Genomic DNA, 15,799 nt, shown 5'->3' on the forward strand with positions numbered 1-15,799 from the left:
AGATTCTGTATTACTCAAAAAACCTGAACCAAAATGCTGCAAAAATGATGCTGGAAATGAGGCAGGGGGATACAGGAAGCATTTAATATGTTATCTTACCTGACTATTTCTGGTGCTACTCAGCACACAGCAGTGGTGATGGTGTTTCGGAGCCCAGTGTGCCTGTTTGCCTTCATTCCTGCCGTTACGAACAGCCCACACTGTCCACATACAGATTACTGGAAACAGGTATTTTAAGCTTACAGGCATCTCTGAAGAGTTTGACTGTGGGATCTACCTCACCGCAGAGCCATTTGGTGGGATATTTACCTTTGCTTATATAATCTCAACCAGAAATAGTACCAGAGCTCTTTTCAGACCCTGCAAACCACAGCACGCTTGAGCACAGGAGCTGGACCCAAAAACCCCAATATCCCCTCAACATGGCTAACAGCATCCAAACAAGTTTTCAGCTTGTTGTAACGTGCAAGAAAAAAAAACAGTAGGTACGACTGGCTTAATGTAGGGAATGAAGCCCATTGTTACATCTGTAACATGTAAAATACTTTCCACTAGATGTCTAAGGTAAAACCACTCATAAATGAAATACACACAAGCACAGTCTTAACAGCATCCCTGTCACTGCGTGATCTGTGAGCTGGCCCCATCAAATGCACCCTTCAGTTAAAACTTCTGTGAGTGTATAATTACGTGAAGAGTTTTTTCTCCTAATCCTGTAACTGGATCTACATGCATATATCCTTTTGCTGCACAGAACACTACAGAATTCAACGAGAAGTTCTGGGGAAAGAGATACATATGTCAGATCAGCACGGCAGGAAAGAGACCCCTTTCTCATTGAGTTTCCCCTCGTCAGGACTGGGATTTGCATCATGCCTGAGCTGGTCTCAGTGTGTCCTGTAATCCAATAGATCCAGCCTGTGTTCCTCCAAAAGGCACCACCACATTCCTCTGCAGCCTAAGGGCTCACAGCTCTTCCATTTTTCAATTTTCCACATGTCTGCGTCACTCCAGAATCAACCTAATTACTCAACTAAGAAAATGTGGCTTCAATTACCCCTCCCACTGGAAGAGGGCTTTCACATTAGCCCTAAAACTACAGGATGTTGTACCATGGAGCAGAGCATTTAAAGCCCACAAGATTTCTGCTAAGGCCCTTCTGCTCTGCTTCGGGGCAGCTCCTGGGGAGAGAAGACCCTGCTATGAAAAGTAAAACAAAATGCTCACTTATGTCCCACTCTTGCAGCATCCACCTCAGGAGAAGGGCAATATGGATCCACATTCCTCTCTCTCCAGTCCATCAGCTGTCCTGTTAGCTTCACCCATCAGTAAGGATGGGTTTGGGCCATGACAGCAGATGTTGAACTGGAAGGGGCTGAGGGTGGGACACATTCTGCTCTGCTTCCTGGCTACGGAGACAACCCGTGGTAGAGGCTGGAGTAGATGAAAGCAAAAGTTCGTAACCCAATCACTGGCGTTACAAATGCAGCACCCTTCCTGTGCCCCCGGGGCACCCTCCATGAACACACAGTGTCCTCCACAACATGCCACCTTGCCAGCAATCACTTATTAAGCCACGAGACCACAATCGCTCCCTGTTCTTGTCTTGTGTGATCTCTCAGCAATACTTTACAGCAGGTCTGCATGACCTTCAGCCAACAGCCCGCATCTGCTGTAACCAGCATTACCAGTTTTACAGGGGGATAATCAGTCCCGCCGGTTTGCCAGTCCGGGTGGCAGAGCTGTGGTCTCAACGGTGCTATCTGCATGGGCTGGGCCAAGCTCACAGAGAACTGTGATGAACGTCAGAAGCAACATAAGCTTTTCTCCTTTGCAGCCTGAAACCTTAAGTCCAGGCCCTGTGAAGCTGCTTTGCTGAAGATGACTGGCGTACAGGATCACAGCACATGTGTGAGCGACAGCATTTTATCTCCCTAAGCGGCCTCACCCACATAGGACTGAGGGTCAGAGACCTCTAAGACACTAAGTGCAGACAGTTACAGGAGAAAACAGGAGCAGAGCATCTGGACTAAACCTTTCCAGCCACTGGAGAATCCACAGCAGAAGCCATGCCGAGCACTCAACCTGCAGGGAAAGCATCAGCGAGACTTACACTTTATGAGGCATCAGAGAATCCAAACCAAGGTCTCAAAGAGCTGGGAAACCAAACTTCCCTGAGATGCTGCTCATAGGACGAAGGTTTTGTAATAGTACTGAGCAGACCTTTCAAATGCACTGAAGCAAATGCAAAATCACATCCCCAAAATTACTTCCACTCAAGTCATTTGGATCTACAGAAACGTCCATAGGCTTTAATGGAGCAGCCTTTCAAACGCTGTCCCATCTCTTGGCAGAAACTGGCGCACGCGATATGTCACATAGCTGTGCACACTTCAGCACGCAAACCCTGCCAACTTGGGCAGGCGTACGAAGCACAGACACACCTTCACCGTGCCCAGACGTCTTCTCCCATCAGCATCACACCCAACAGACCTAAACACACCTCTCCTGCCCTGCTCTGCCACATGCCACCCCTGAAGTATTTCTCACAGGGGGCTGATCAGCCATCAAGCATTAGATAACTTTAACAGCAGTGTTCTGGGGAGCTTTGGAAAACATCAAATAGCTCAAGTCAAGGCAGAGGAATTAAGAAGAGGGAACAACAAAGCCAGCACCGCAGTTGTGGGAAATAGGAAACGCGATTACTGCTTTGCTTGCAGCTACTGCAAAAATTAAAAGTGTGACAGCCCCTGGAAACACGGTGGAATTGAAAAGCGGGGCCTGTCATTTACCAGTTATTCAGCCTGCATGAAGAGAATAAAGATGCTGTAGATTACCACACAGAAACCAATTACGGTAAAACGTGTGCAGCTTAGATCCCAAGGCACCTTTACTTGCTGATACCTGCCTGGTCAAACGTGCAGGAACCACAGGCCCCCTGTCCTGGCATCCAAACTAAAACCTCCTTCCTTCCTGTGAGCCAACGGCAGAGGCTAACAGGAGTTGGGGTGATTTTTACCTCTTAATTTACAGTCAGGTGAGGACAAAGCAAGAGAAACAGCTGGCAAAGCTCTCAGAAAGCCACCATGTACCCGGCTTGACCTTGCAGAGGCAGCCCCACGAATGCTGTCAGAGTCCCTGAAAAGTCACGTCAAGGGGTAAAAGCCATCTCAGCTGCTGAGCGTGTCCCCGGTGCACAGCTTCTCAGGGAGCAGAGCAGCCAGGGCTGGTGTCAGCCAGCCAACGCTGTCCCCATAACCCCACCACCGTGGCGGCATTGCAACTTCTAAGGAGGAAATTAGAAGTAAAATTTAATCACTCCCTTGCACCCCAACACGTTACAAGGACAAGGCTGACGACACAGGAGTGCCGGCGCTTCTCTGCGGGAAGGGATGGCATTCCCACCCACCCAGCCCCAGGATACCAGGCAGCCCCTTCCACAACCCAGCACATGGCTTCCTCCCTCCCGAAGAAATTCCAGCTGCACGATCATTTATCACCCATCACAAGGGGATAACACGAGACAGTGGAGGACACAGGGGGGATGCTGAGCCTCATCCTTCTGCTGGCTTTGCTCAGAGCCATGCCTGTGGCTTCCCTGCTGGGGGACATGGTCTCCAGTGGAGCTACCACCATCCCTTGGGTAAAAGCAAGGAAAGCCAGCTCAGAAACACCTTGTTTTACACCCCACCTTGCAGAGCACTGTGCATATACAGGGGGTTCTGCCTGCAGTAAAATTCTGCAGTCTGGAGAGCAACAGTTCGCACCAAATATCCCCTAAAGATGCTGCTGGGATCATGGCACTCTTGGAAGACTGATGTAATGTAAAGCACTATCCTCAGCCCATATAAATCATGCTGGTTTAGTGCCTGTCCTGTATAAAGCTTCTCTTTTCTCATACCTGTGGCAGATTTCCATTCGTTGTTAGCCGGTACATGAAAGGCCATGTCAAAGAAGCTGATCTTGGTGGCAAGCAAAACACAGGAACTCGCCGGTGGGAAATAAAGCAAGCCCCAACTCATTTGTTAGCTTGTCCAATTACTTTTCACCTTGAGTTTTGTGTTTGCAGAAGTGAAAAGGACCCTGAAGAAGACACTGTAAAACCATAAAGAAAATGCAAAATACCCTGGACTCTCCTCTCTTCTTTTCCACAAAGCTAGGCCATCTTGTAATTTATTTTTTTTGAGCCGCTGAACTCTGATCCAGAGAGGATCATAACGCAGAGTTGGCATTTAACAAGAAATATCAATCCAGACTGGCTTAAACTCTTGCAAGTACGACAGCGCTCAAAAAATAGACACCTGAATTGCCTTTCTGTTTTCCTCAATATGCCTTATGAATTTTTTATGAGCTGCAAAATTTCCCGTGTTGGTGCAAAACACCAATGTATTTTTAACAAGGACTAAAACATTCTTCTCTCCCATACCTCTGACCATATATATATATCTCCCTTATTTGTAAAGTTTGGCTTGTCTTTTTCTTTTTTTTTCTTACTAACAGAAACAGTTTTCCCCCTTTTTGGTGGAACCTGGCTTGGATGAATTTCTGCTGAAATATTTTTGTGCAGGGCTCTCAGAGAAGCAGCTAAGAGCTGAGAGCCTGAAGGACAGACCCCATAACCCAGAGGCTTCCATGCAATGTGGGGTTTTTCCAGGTTTCACAAGACTGACCTTCTGACAGTGTAAAGTGGCATGGAGCCATTGCAAACATCATATGCCTGCTGGTAAGACCATTTGATGGCCATGATAACATACCGACACTTTAAAATAGTCCACTTCACGGACCCCGGTGCTGGCAGATTTGGGACCACCAGTGCCCCCATCACTGGGGCTGCCAAGTGCAGCTCAGCTTTTCCCACTTTTCCACAGTGACAAGTGGCTCTAAAGAGCTGTTACTGCACAGGGACATCGGTCAGCACCAAAAGAACTGCCCGGATAGTTAATATTTTCCAAACTGCTGTGAAAACACAGATAATGCTAAGGAACTCAGCACAACATGACTGGCGTTGACTATGTGGAGTCACTGGGGACGTAAGATGGAGCGGAGTGTACTCAGCTGGGAGGAAAGGGGGGAAATCATTTATACTAATAAAACAAAGTCTATTATTACACTAGTAGTAAAACAACAACTGGAGCAGGCCTGCAATTTCCTCAGTAATAATCTAATTCCCTCAGTGGAATAACAACACTGCCTTTGGCCTTGTAATTTATCCAACACTGTACCAGCCCATTGTAACACAGCAACCTCCTCATTACCTCGCAAATGAAAGCAAGTGCCCCCGCCATATTAACACGCTGCCAGAATCCACCAACCTCCCGAGGCGGAGGGGATCAGCGGCAGCAATCAGCACCCGGTAACGATGCACGGCACGAAACGGAGGCGGCCTAAGAAAACGCTCACAAAGGCGGTGGGGAAAGGGATGAAAGGGTTAAAACTTGCAGCCTTTCAGGCTTTTGCCTTGCTGGAGGAGAAGTCCAAGGTCCCGGATGTGGATGGCTCATGCTCTTAAGTGTTTGTCACCAGAACCACCTTCTCACCAGCTGACTCATGGTAACTGTGCCCTGCACGTGCCTGCTCCAGATCGCCAGAGAAGAATCACTGGTACCCGGTAATAATATGGTGTATTAATAGTCTCAGCTGCTGGGTTCAGACGGTTTGTTTTGCACCCGCAATGGCTGAGGAGCCCACACACAACTGGTTCTTCCTCAGGCAGTGCTGCTGGAGACAGGATGGCCACACATGCCAGTACCGGAGGACAAGTGGCAGCAAGCAAGCGTCCCAGGTGACAGCCATGGTATCAAACACCCCTCTGCCAGACCCCACAGGGCAGCTTCCAAAGCCCTGTCCACCCCTAAACTGCCCTGATGCCTTCTGTTAGTATTACTTTGCACTGCAAATAGTCATTTTTAAATAAGGAGGCTAAAGTCCAGCATATGCAACAGCAGCTCCGATAGCTAACCAGCCACCAGGGGCTGCCTCTCTTTCTTCCTCACAGGTGAGGAAAATGGTCTGTACGTTAAAGGGCGCAACGGATGCAGCTTCTGCACAACCCCTGTGAGATGCGCTACTCGGTCATCAAACCGGTCAGTCCAGGCTGTGCGGTGCTGGGTCTCCCCAGGATTGGCACCATCTCCAGCTGAGAAGGCGGTGGGTGTAATGATCTGGTGCAGAAACCAAACGGCGCCAGCCCTCCCTGCCCTGCACGCACCAGGCACATCCTTGGGACGCCAGGGACCCTCACCTCCCATCAGAAATACATGAGTTTACCACAGCAGCATCCTGATGTAAAAAAAAAAAAAAAAAAGAAAAACAAAGCAGATGAGGTCCAAGCTTCAGAAAGACAAAGTGTCCTCTTCCTTATCCAGCAATCTTATCTGATCAGTGCTTCGGCATTTCAATTTCCAGATTACACAGCTGACACGCGCTGCTCCTGCGGCGCATGGAAGAGCCAGAGGCCAACAGCTTCAAAATTGGGGCTGGAGCCAAGGTCCTTTGTGTCACTTTGTATTTAGGCAATTAAATAACCGCTCCTGCAAGGGGATGGTGTCACAGGTGCCTAGCACACGGCTGCCTGCGCTCGGTGGTTTCCCCGGGCTGGTGGCTTGGATCTCACCCCCACAGCAGATCACAGCCGCTGACCTTCAGAAGGTCATGACGTCACGTTTTTTGAATTTCTTTCCCATGATTTTTTTAGCTCACCTTTTGCTTTCGCAGGACCACAAACTATTATCCCTTCCGTCGTTTTAAGCCCAGCTGCAGAACGAGTCCCCTGCGCAGCTGGAACACCTATTCCCTGAGACCAGCAGCCCTTCATTACTGGTCCTAACACGCCGCCCTACAAGCAAATCGGCCCCTACCTGGCCACGGTCTCCAAAGGGCTTTGCCCACCTCCTGGAAGCCCTGCATAACTTGACCAAGAGACCAGTTATGCTGGAGAGCCATCCAGGGGCAGAAAAGCTCCAATGCTGTGGGACAGGTTGGCATCAATGCTCTAGCACTCCTTCCTACGGCAGCACACAGAACACGTGCTGTACTGACTGGGGGAAGAAGATTTCGTGTTTGAATTTCACTTGTGGGAGTGGATTATAACTTACTCTGGGCTTAACACCTGCCAGCAAAGCATTAACAACCCCCCAACCAAAACTCTTTGCTTTCTTCTTCCTAGTTCTTATTAATCTCGGGTTTTATTAAGTCTATCACATCTCTATTACTGCTTCCCGATGACCTTGCTAGCTCCAATGAAGGGCGGAATGATAAAGCTTTGTGACCAAGTCCACGAACACCGAAATATTTCACCTGAACCTATAGTGCTATTATCACTCTTAAGTAGAACAGGGCTATTTAAAAAAATAAAAAATATAAGCACATACGTGGTGACCTTGCAGGGCTTGAGCGCTCTCTGAGAGTCAGAAGTATATGAATCTGCAGTGCCATCCATTACAGAAATCAAACCATTCCTCATCCGGCTTTCTTAGCAAAATCCAAGATCATAATAGTGCTGCTACCCCAGGGATTGCCTCAGTGTGGGAAGACGTCTTGTTTCAATGACACGGGGAGGCTGATTGACTCTTGGTGGGACTCCAAGAAGTGGTGGCGATACGCAAAAGGATGAAGTCCAACACTGGGCAGCTGAGCTGCAGGTACACAGGGAGCACCTGCCTGGGCTTGGGCCATGATGGCGGGATACTGTATGTCCACTGTGGATAAACAGAGATATTCCTTCTGTTTCAGCCTGCACAAAATACGTGGGTGGAAAAGCACATGCCTAGGGAAACCCTAGTGAAAACCCTATTTGAGAATTTTTGTTGAACCAATGCTGTAAGCACATAAGTAGAGAGAGCTGACGTGATACATCACTGCAAATATCACCCGTCCTCCCCTCCTCTCCCTCTCTTCTCTTGTAACCCTTGCTCAGCACTAAGGGCTGATGAAGGAGGTGCTCACGTCTCTTCAGACAGCCTCAGGTAACTGAAGCATCCCGTGGGGTGGTCAGACACAACACAGGACCCAGAGGATGCAGGTGCTGGTTTTCCTGCAAAGACCAGCGAGCAGCCACTGCGCACCGCAGATCCGCACTGCATCCCTGTGCGCTGAGCATCTCCAAACGCAAACCGTGCCCAGGTACTAACCCTTTTATTTCTTTTCTAAGCCCACGTTACAGAAAATGCTGAGAAGCCCATAGTGCAACCACCCAAACATAACGCATAAGGATAACCTGGCGGCTGCCCCACACAGGCACCTTGCTCTCCTGCACACAGCTCTCCTCCTCACAGCGAGGGGGCTGCCCCGCCGTTTGGGACCCTGCACACAGAAAATCCACTGCAAAACGCTGGGCAACCCACAAGACACAATTTTGCCAGGCAGCCCCATCACCGAGCTTTTAGCAGCAAGCGCAGTAGAGCCTCCACCGGTCAAGGCACGTCCTGCCCTGGCGCTTGTGGTCCATCAGGCAATGTCTGAGCCAAAACTGGCTCGCAGAGAGCTGGCACCTCCAGAGGCCAGGCCTAGGCTCTGTCACCCACCTGCTGCTTGGCTGAAAGAAACCCCACACTTCCCTTCCCGTGCCTCAGTTTCCCCATTTTAGTGCTGTGGTACTTCCCAGCTATTTGCAAGCACCTGGGATGGGCGGAGAGCCCTGGGTGAGCTCTGGAGGCAGAGAACGTTTTGATGAAGTTTGGACCAGACCAGAAAAGAACACTGACAGTTTTGATTAAGTTAAAAACTGCAGAATCAAACTCATTATTAATATAGCTTTACACCACTGCATGTTGTAAGGCGCTTTCTAAACCTGTCACTGCAATTTATCATGCTAGCAGTGTAATAAAATACAGCTATAAAATTTTGGATTAAATGTTCAAGGTCAATGGTCGACTTTCAACTTCCCAATCTCTTCCTTGCTGCTTTAGCAGATGCTCTATTAAGCAGCTACAAGCTCTGGGAGAAAGTTTCTTTGGAGAAAAGACTCAGTTGTGGAGTACCCCCAGAATTAAATCTTCAGACATTTCATTCAATTACAAAACAATAAATAATAAATAACAAGAGCAGTAAACATTGGCAGCTGGCTTCAGGATAAAGCTTTTACTTGAACAATGCTCTCATTTCTCTTGTGTTTGCAAAAGGTGGCTCTCTGCGCCTGTCTTGGAAAATAGAAGGTGATTCCCTAATTTTTAATAGACATTTGGAAGTGTAAGAACAGCACCCTGGGGATTTTTGGGGGAGCATTACAGCAGCAAATAGCAAGACTGAGACCAAGACTCTACTGCACTACAAACTGAATAAAAACAATGTATGGTCCTGATGCAGCTTAGCTTTTTATATATTAAGGGGCAACAGAAGTGACACATATTTACATCTACAATCTGTATACAAACATGCACAAGGCTTAGCTGCACCGCAATTGCAAAAGAAAGAGTGAGATTCTTCAAAATGAGAAGAAAAAAAAAAGGTCAGATGTCTCCTGCTGTAGCCCCAGCTATCCAAGTGTATCAGCTGGAACGACTCTGTGTCAGGATCTGGTCTCCGAGTTTCACTCAGATGACTTCTGTGGTTTCATTACAATGGAAGGAGCATTTTGACCACACAGTCACCATAAAAAAAACCCAACCAACCAAACAAAAAAACCCAAACTGAAAATGCAGATACTGCCCTAGGTATTAATTAATTCTCTCTATTCTGGCACACGTGCCAGAAAGGCAGCTCATTGTTCAAGCTGTAACAGTTGGCCATAATCATGGAATCATAGAATGGTTTAGGTTGGAAGGGACCTTGAAGATCATTGAGTTCCAACCCCCTGCCATGGGCAGGGACACCTCCCACTAGACCAGGTTGCCCAAGGCCACATCCAGCCTGTCTAATAAAAGACATTACTTCTTCCCATGATCCTTACCTCTCTGATAGCCTTAGAGGAGACCGTAACAGCCACAAGAACATTGCTGCTATTAAATTAGTAGCATCAGTATGTCTTATTTTTAGAATGCTTGACTGCTTCCCCCAATGCTGAATAGGGCAACTAAATTACCAGCAAATTAGTATTGCTTATCTTTTCTTTCCTGGCAGCTCAACTGCCTCTTGCTTCCCCTGGGTAATGGTTATCTCCAGGGACTCATCTGTGGCCTCGCTTGAAATGTGTCACCCTTAAAAATGGGAAGAGGGCAGCTCAGTTTGGTATTGTGAACATGACATGGGGACACAGCCCAAGTCAGGAGGCGTGAAGGCCAAAGGCTTTAGGTTTTGCAATTATATTATTTAAGATTGTCTCCCTGCACAAAACTCATCCCTGCACATGAGGCAAGACCTTGGGAGTTTTCGTTGGCATAGCGTAGTCCAAGGAGGCAGTTTGCAAAAGGAAACGCTGCCAAGGGCACGCAGCAGCACGACGGGTGCCCAAAATGCTCCACATTTTGACAATGTTGGCATGTCCTCGTCACCCCCAGAGCCTGATACCCAGGAACTGAGATGCAGCTGAAAGTGCCTTTAGGGAAGAACGATGACATCTCCTCTGGTCCCCTATGGATAGATCCTGGTTCCTTTTCTTTACATCTGGCAAAGACTCTGCTCCGTAATACTTTTCTCATTTGGGGAAGGAATGAGCCCATGACCAAAAAAAAAAAAAAAAGAAAGAAACACCACAAAATAGAAATCCTTTCATTTTATCAGATTGACAGGGTTTCACCCTGCAGATTTGGTCAGAGAAAAGCAATGTTCCCTCATGCTCCTCACCCACAAACCTCCCCGGTTTGCCCTCCGCAACTGGAAACGTGGAATTGCTGAACATGAGCACTGGCGAGAACTACAAGTACCCTATCATAAACTCCAGGTTATCCACTTTACTGCACACTAATCTGTTTTACTACCTGTATTATAGTGACAGAATTGTTTTCTGCAACCTAGTTCAGATTAAGAAACTGGGGGATAAGACACATTAAAACTTCCGCGATATATATTGCCAGAGCCTCGGCTGGTGTAAAACAGCTTCCTAGGGGAATTAAGCAAAAAGTGAAGGGCAGAAACAGTCTCGGCTGCTGGTTTTTCAGTCTTAGTCTGAAAAACTGGCACTGCTCTGGTGCTACAAGCAAAGCCTCAGGTGGTCCCTATAAATCTGCATCCATGCTGTCAAAGTCAACAGAGCTACTCCACTGGAGATTTGGGTTAGTTCAGGCGAGTACTTTGAGAAAATACGCTTCATTTGCATTATTTACGAGATGCAAACATAAGCTGTGTTACACAGTAAGCAGCGCAGCCTAAAAACAAGTCCCTGCACCAACGAGCATGCCAAGGAACTGAAGGACCGTTTCCTGAGGATGTTTGCAAACAAAAGCTGTTGTCAGTGAGACCATCAGACCATCTGCACCCTGCCAAGGCACCGGGGGGCACGGCTGCCCCGAGCTCCCGGGGATGGAGGGAGCTGAGCAGGGCGGCCAGGTCAGCCCTTGTGGGGGATATCCCCATGCTGGGATGCCAGCTTACGGGCAGCCAACCTCCCACCCCTGCCTCGCTGCCCAGAGTCCACCACACAGCCCAGAGACACGGCCCAACACCGGACAGCAACACCACAGCAACACCACAGCCTTTCCCTGAAGCCAACTGAGCAAACGGCAGAGCCTGTGCACTCTTGAGGAACGCTTTTGATCTACGTGGCCACCTTCCAAATCACCACTATTTACTGCTGTTGGAGCAGAGGGAAGGGGTGGAGGTGAGGCAAGTTTGGGGCTTTCCTTTCATGGCTGTGATGCCCAGACCTGACACCAGCAAATGCATCATTTGGCCCCTTCAGCCCCCCCAGGACACGGGGCTGGTGCCTCACATAGGAGATGCTTGGTGTCCCCAACACAGTTCCCAGGTGGCTGTGGACTGCACCCACCCCCGCACCTCCATGTGGGCTGTGACAGTTCTGCCTCACCACTGGTGAGGGAAAGGAATGGAGAAGCCATGGCAATAATTCCCTGGTTTACTAACTCTACTTGTTACTCAGGACTATGTTGAAAACTTACTGTGGCATTTTTAGAATTTCTTTTCTTTCATCAAAGATTAGCAAAAATCCAGCGTTAAACTATTTACTAGTTTTTCAGAAAGTAAATCAAGCTTTGCCGCACGGGCATCCTAACAGCTCGAACAGGCACCGCGGCAGAGCAAGACTTTGGCAGCTCACAGGAACCAGCGCCCCCATTCCTTTAAGGAGAATTTCCAAATCACTGAGGCCGTTCATAAGTCAAACCCGCTCTGGCGTTAAATGCCCAGTCAATCAAATTAGATGTGTTAAATAGGCTCCTGGGCACGTGTGTTTCATTTGCTCCATGTTCTGCAAACTCCCACGGCGGCCCCGTCTGCAGCCGCTGAGCAACTTGATACCTCAGCCCGGATGGCTGAAGGGAGAGGGATGATCAAACAAGCATAAATCTTATTGAAGAGCAGAGCAGAGGAGGGGAGGACTGTTAAATGGACATAACTCCGAGCAACTGCAAGGCAAGTGGGAAGGTACAAAGGTATAATCACTGACAATTAAGTCTAACGGTGCCCAGTTGTATCATCCCCCATTACCGTATAATAGCATAAGGGCGGTTAAAGTTAAAGCTCCTTGCATAAAGGCAGGAGGCGCTCAGTTAATTGGGATAAAAGTCCACTGCAACATCCCAGGGGCAGAGCACACAGCACTGGCTTGAACGCTTGGAGAGCAAGAGAAGGAAGTGAGTTGGAGAGTCTGAAGACAGGAGAAGGCAGAGGCCATCAGAGCATTCACCTGCTCCAGTGCCAGCTTGTCAGCGTGACCTGCACCCCAAGAGGCTCAAGTCCCCCAGCTACACCCCCGCGAGCGACTTCAGGCACTGACAGATCCAGGGTTAATCTGCAGAGCACATTCCTCACTCAGTTGTGGTGAAGCACAAAGCATCTCCACCATACAGAGGGTGGGGGGACATGGTTTTGTTGGAAGACAGAGCAGAGTGGGCAACAACCCACAGAGGCAGCCAGGGAGCCGCCAACCTACAGAAAACTACTTCGGTGCATTTATTGAAGCATTACTGGATAGGTGATGGGATAGTGCTTCAGCACATGGCCGTATGGGGAAGGGACATGCTTTTTGGGGCCGCTCCATCAAGGTCTCACCCCTCCCCGCAGCAGAGCAGCGCTTCCCATGGCTTCACTGTGGATGATGGTGTCCAAACTGAAATGTGGCTTCTGCAAACTGGTTGAAATCATGACACCATCATCACAGTGCCTCGAGCCCCAGCTAACACCTACCCAAGACTGAGCGCAGCAGAAGAAACAGCATTTTGGAACAGGCTGCCCAGGGAAGTGGTGGAATCACCAGCCCTGGAGGTATGCAAAAGATGGGTAGACGTGGTGCTGAGGGACATGGTTTAGTGGTTGTTCTGGCAGCGTTAGGTTGATGGTTGGACACGATGATCTTAAAGGTCCCTTCCAACCTAGACAATTCTACGATTCCATGATTTCCCCAGGAAGAAGGCTTGCACTGTACGGTGCCCTGTGCTACTGGGAAGACAGAGAAATGTGTAGGGCAGCCAGCTATCAGGGAGAGCAGCTGTCCCTGCTCTCCACAGGACACATTTAGCACACTCACCTAAATTAAAACCCCAACCACAGCCTTCCCAAACAGCGATGCCCTAATTTTAGTCCCAGACCACGAAATTTACAGCAACCTCCACTCATTCATATCCTTTTGGTACCAAACATCAGCCATCTCTCTTTGACTTCTAAAACACGCAGCTTCCTAGATGCTCATCTGTAGGCAACTGAACACGTCAAAGGCATGGGCCGCCTGCTTTTCCTTTTTTTCCCACCGGACTGCTTCAGAGACATTGCACATAATGTACCCCAGCCCTTTAAAAAACCATTTAAGCAGCACCTAAATGACAAGCAGTCCTCTGCCTGCCTCCCCGCGGCAGTTTCCCTCCCCCACTGCAACCCACTTGCCTATACAGAGCCCGGCTGTTTCCTTTTCACTGCAGACTGCTTATTTATATCGCTGGGGCTGAGGGAAAAGTGCTTTCCTCTGCATTTAATAACAAGTCCCAGGGGAAACCTATCCCAAAGCTGCAGTGCTGCCCAGGGCTCGGGCTCAGCATCCCATCAGGGAGGCCAAGGAGGTGGCCTGGGACAACAGCACTGGCTCAAGCGAAGGATTTCTCTTTCTAAATTGCCGCTTGGGTTTTACCCTTGAAGTGCTCCATTTGTGGGGTCTCAAATAGGAACTCAGCCCTTGCAGAACTACTCTCTGTGAGACCAAGCCTTTGCAGTGGCTTACAATAGAGTAGATTACAGTAGGCTCTGTTTCAAGCATCGTTGCCACTTTACAAACCTTTACAAAGCATCTTTACTTTCATTACCAACTGTGCTCTCGACAGTGCATTATTAAGGAATAAAAAACAAATCAATTTTTAAAAACAAAGAGTATTTTCAGAATTGCTTTAATAGCCAGGATAAATATTGAAGTTTCCTGCAATTACAGAGTGTGGTTCCTGTATACCTCCCATTGCAGATTTAATCAAAGGCAGCCCAAGTTTTTCATTGAGTCATGAAAGTGATATCAAAATCATAAAAATAGAGCAAAGTTATATGCAGTGCTTTGCAACTGATAAGAATGATTGACTCTGGCTATTTCATTGCTGTAATTATAAGCTGCCACAATAAACAAGCAGTTACTTCGTTTATTGCTCTACTCCACGCTCACCTTTGGCTGAAACCCAGACCCAGCTATTTTACCCCAGCCTATTCTCAGGGCTTTTTCACTGATGCCCACAGAAAGCTTATGATCTTCTGGTTTCTGGTAGCAGCCCACCGCTGCTACCCTCAGCAAGACGCCAGGTCTGGGTCACACCACTGCACTGCACAGCCTCTCGGGTGCAAAGTTACTGACTTGGGTCAAAGCAAGGCAGGAGGAGGCCAGTGTCTCTTGGAAACAGCTCACCCGTCCCCTCGCCACTCGGATACAAGGAGCAGGGCTGGTGCTGCCCGCCTGTGGGAGGACGGAGGTGCTGTGTGACAGGGACAAGGCTACGTTTTGTTTGTGGCGTCAGAGAAATCCCCCATGGCAGCCCGCGGCTGGCAGCATGGCCGGGGAAGGGGATGCAGCAATGGGACACGCCATGCAGCTCAGCCTCTGCTGTGCAGAGGATACTGCATCCCTTTCTTTGTAAAACCTTCCGCGTAACCCTGCACCCATATTACTGAAATGAGCCCTATTTCGAAAGGCAGCAAAGGTGCTGCAAACCCAGCTGGAAATAAAGGGGATGTCAGCAAACTGGTCACTGACCACTTTTTCAAAGGCATTTGGAGTCCCCCACAGGCCCAGAAGGCACCCAGAGGTGTCAAAAGACACCTGCACCCACTGAACCCAGTGACAAATTTGGAAGGCACCAGGCCTGTTTGAAAATCCCACCCAACAACAATTTACCTCCGAAAAGCTGCCTCTTAGCCCCTTTAGGCTCCACATACGACTCGTTCCCCTAAGCGACATTGGAAACACGATCAGAAAATAAACCTGTTGATCATGCCTGTGCAGAGGGACACTGTTGCTTTCCCCGTACACTGTCCCGGAGTGGAGATTTCTGGCTTATTTCTGCTTTTACAACACACCGCGCCGCAGGGGCTGGTGCAGGTTTACTCACCTGCACCGTACGTCGTGGCCAACATGATCGAGGAGACCCACGCGATCTCGCTATAGGACGTGCCAAAGAAATCCTGGATTTCTTTGAAGAAGATGGCTAGGCCTTTGGGGAAGGCGTACGCGAAGCCGATAGAAATGAAAGCGCCGAAGACCACCACCCAGCCCCAGCCACCATCC

At 48.8% G+C, this 15,799-nt stretch overlaps 1 protein-coding gene across 1 annotated transcript in view; it reads right to left on the reverse strand.

Moving 5' to 3' along the window:
• LOC104285195 (monocarboxylate transporter 2-like) overlaps positions 1 to 15,799 on the reverse strand; it is a 37,023-nt gene that overhangs the window by 9,977 nt on the left and 11,247 nt on the right. The window contains exon 2 of the mRNA XM_009883622.1: positions 15,624 to 15,797. Within this exon, the coding sequence (XP_009881924.1) occupies positions 15,624 to 15,797 (174 nt within the window). The remainder of the gene's footprint in view (positions 1 to 15,623; positions 15,798 to 15,799) is intronic.

Source organism: Charadrius vociferus, unplaced genomic scaffold (genome assembly GCF_000708025.1).
Source record: "Charadrius vociferus isolate BGI_N301 unplaced genomic scaffold, ASM70802v2 scaffold324, whole genome shotgun sequence".
NCBI lineage: Eukaryota > Metazoa > Chordata > Aves > Charadriiformes > Charadriidae > Charadrius > Charadrius vociferus.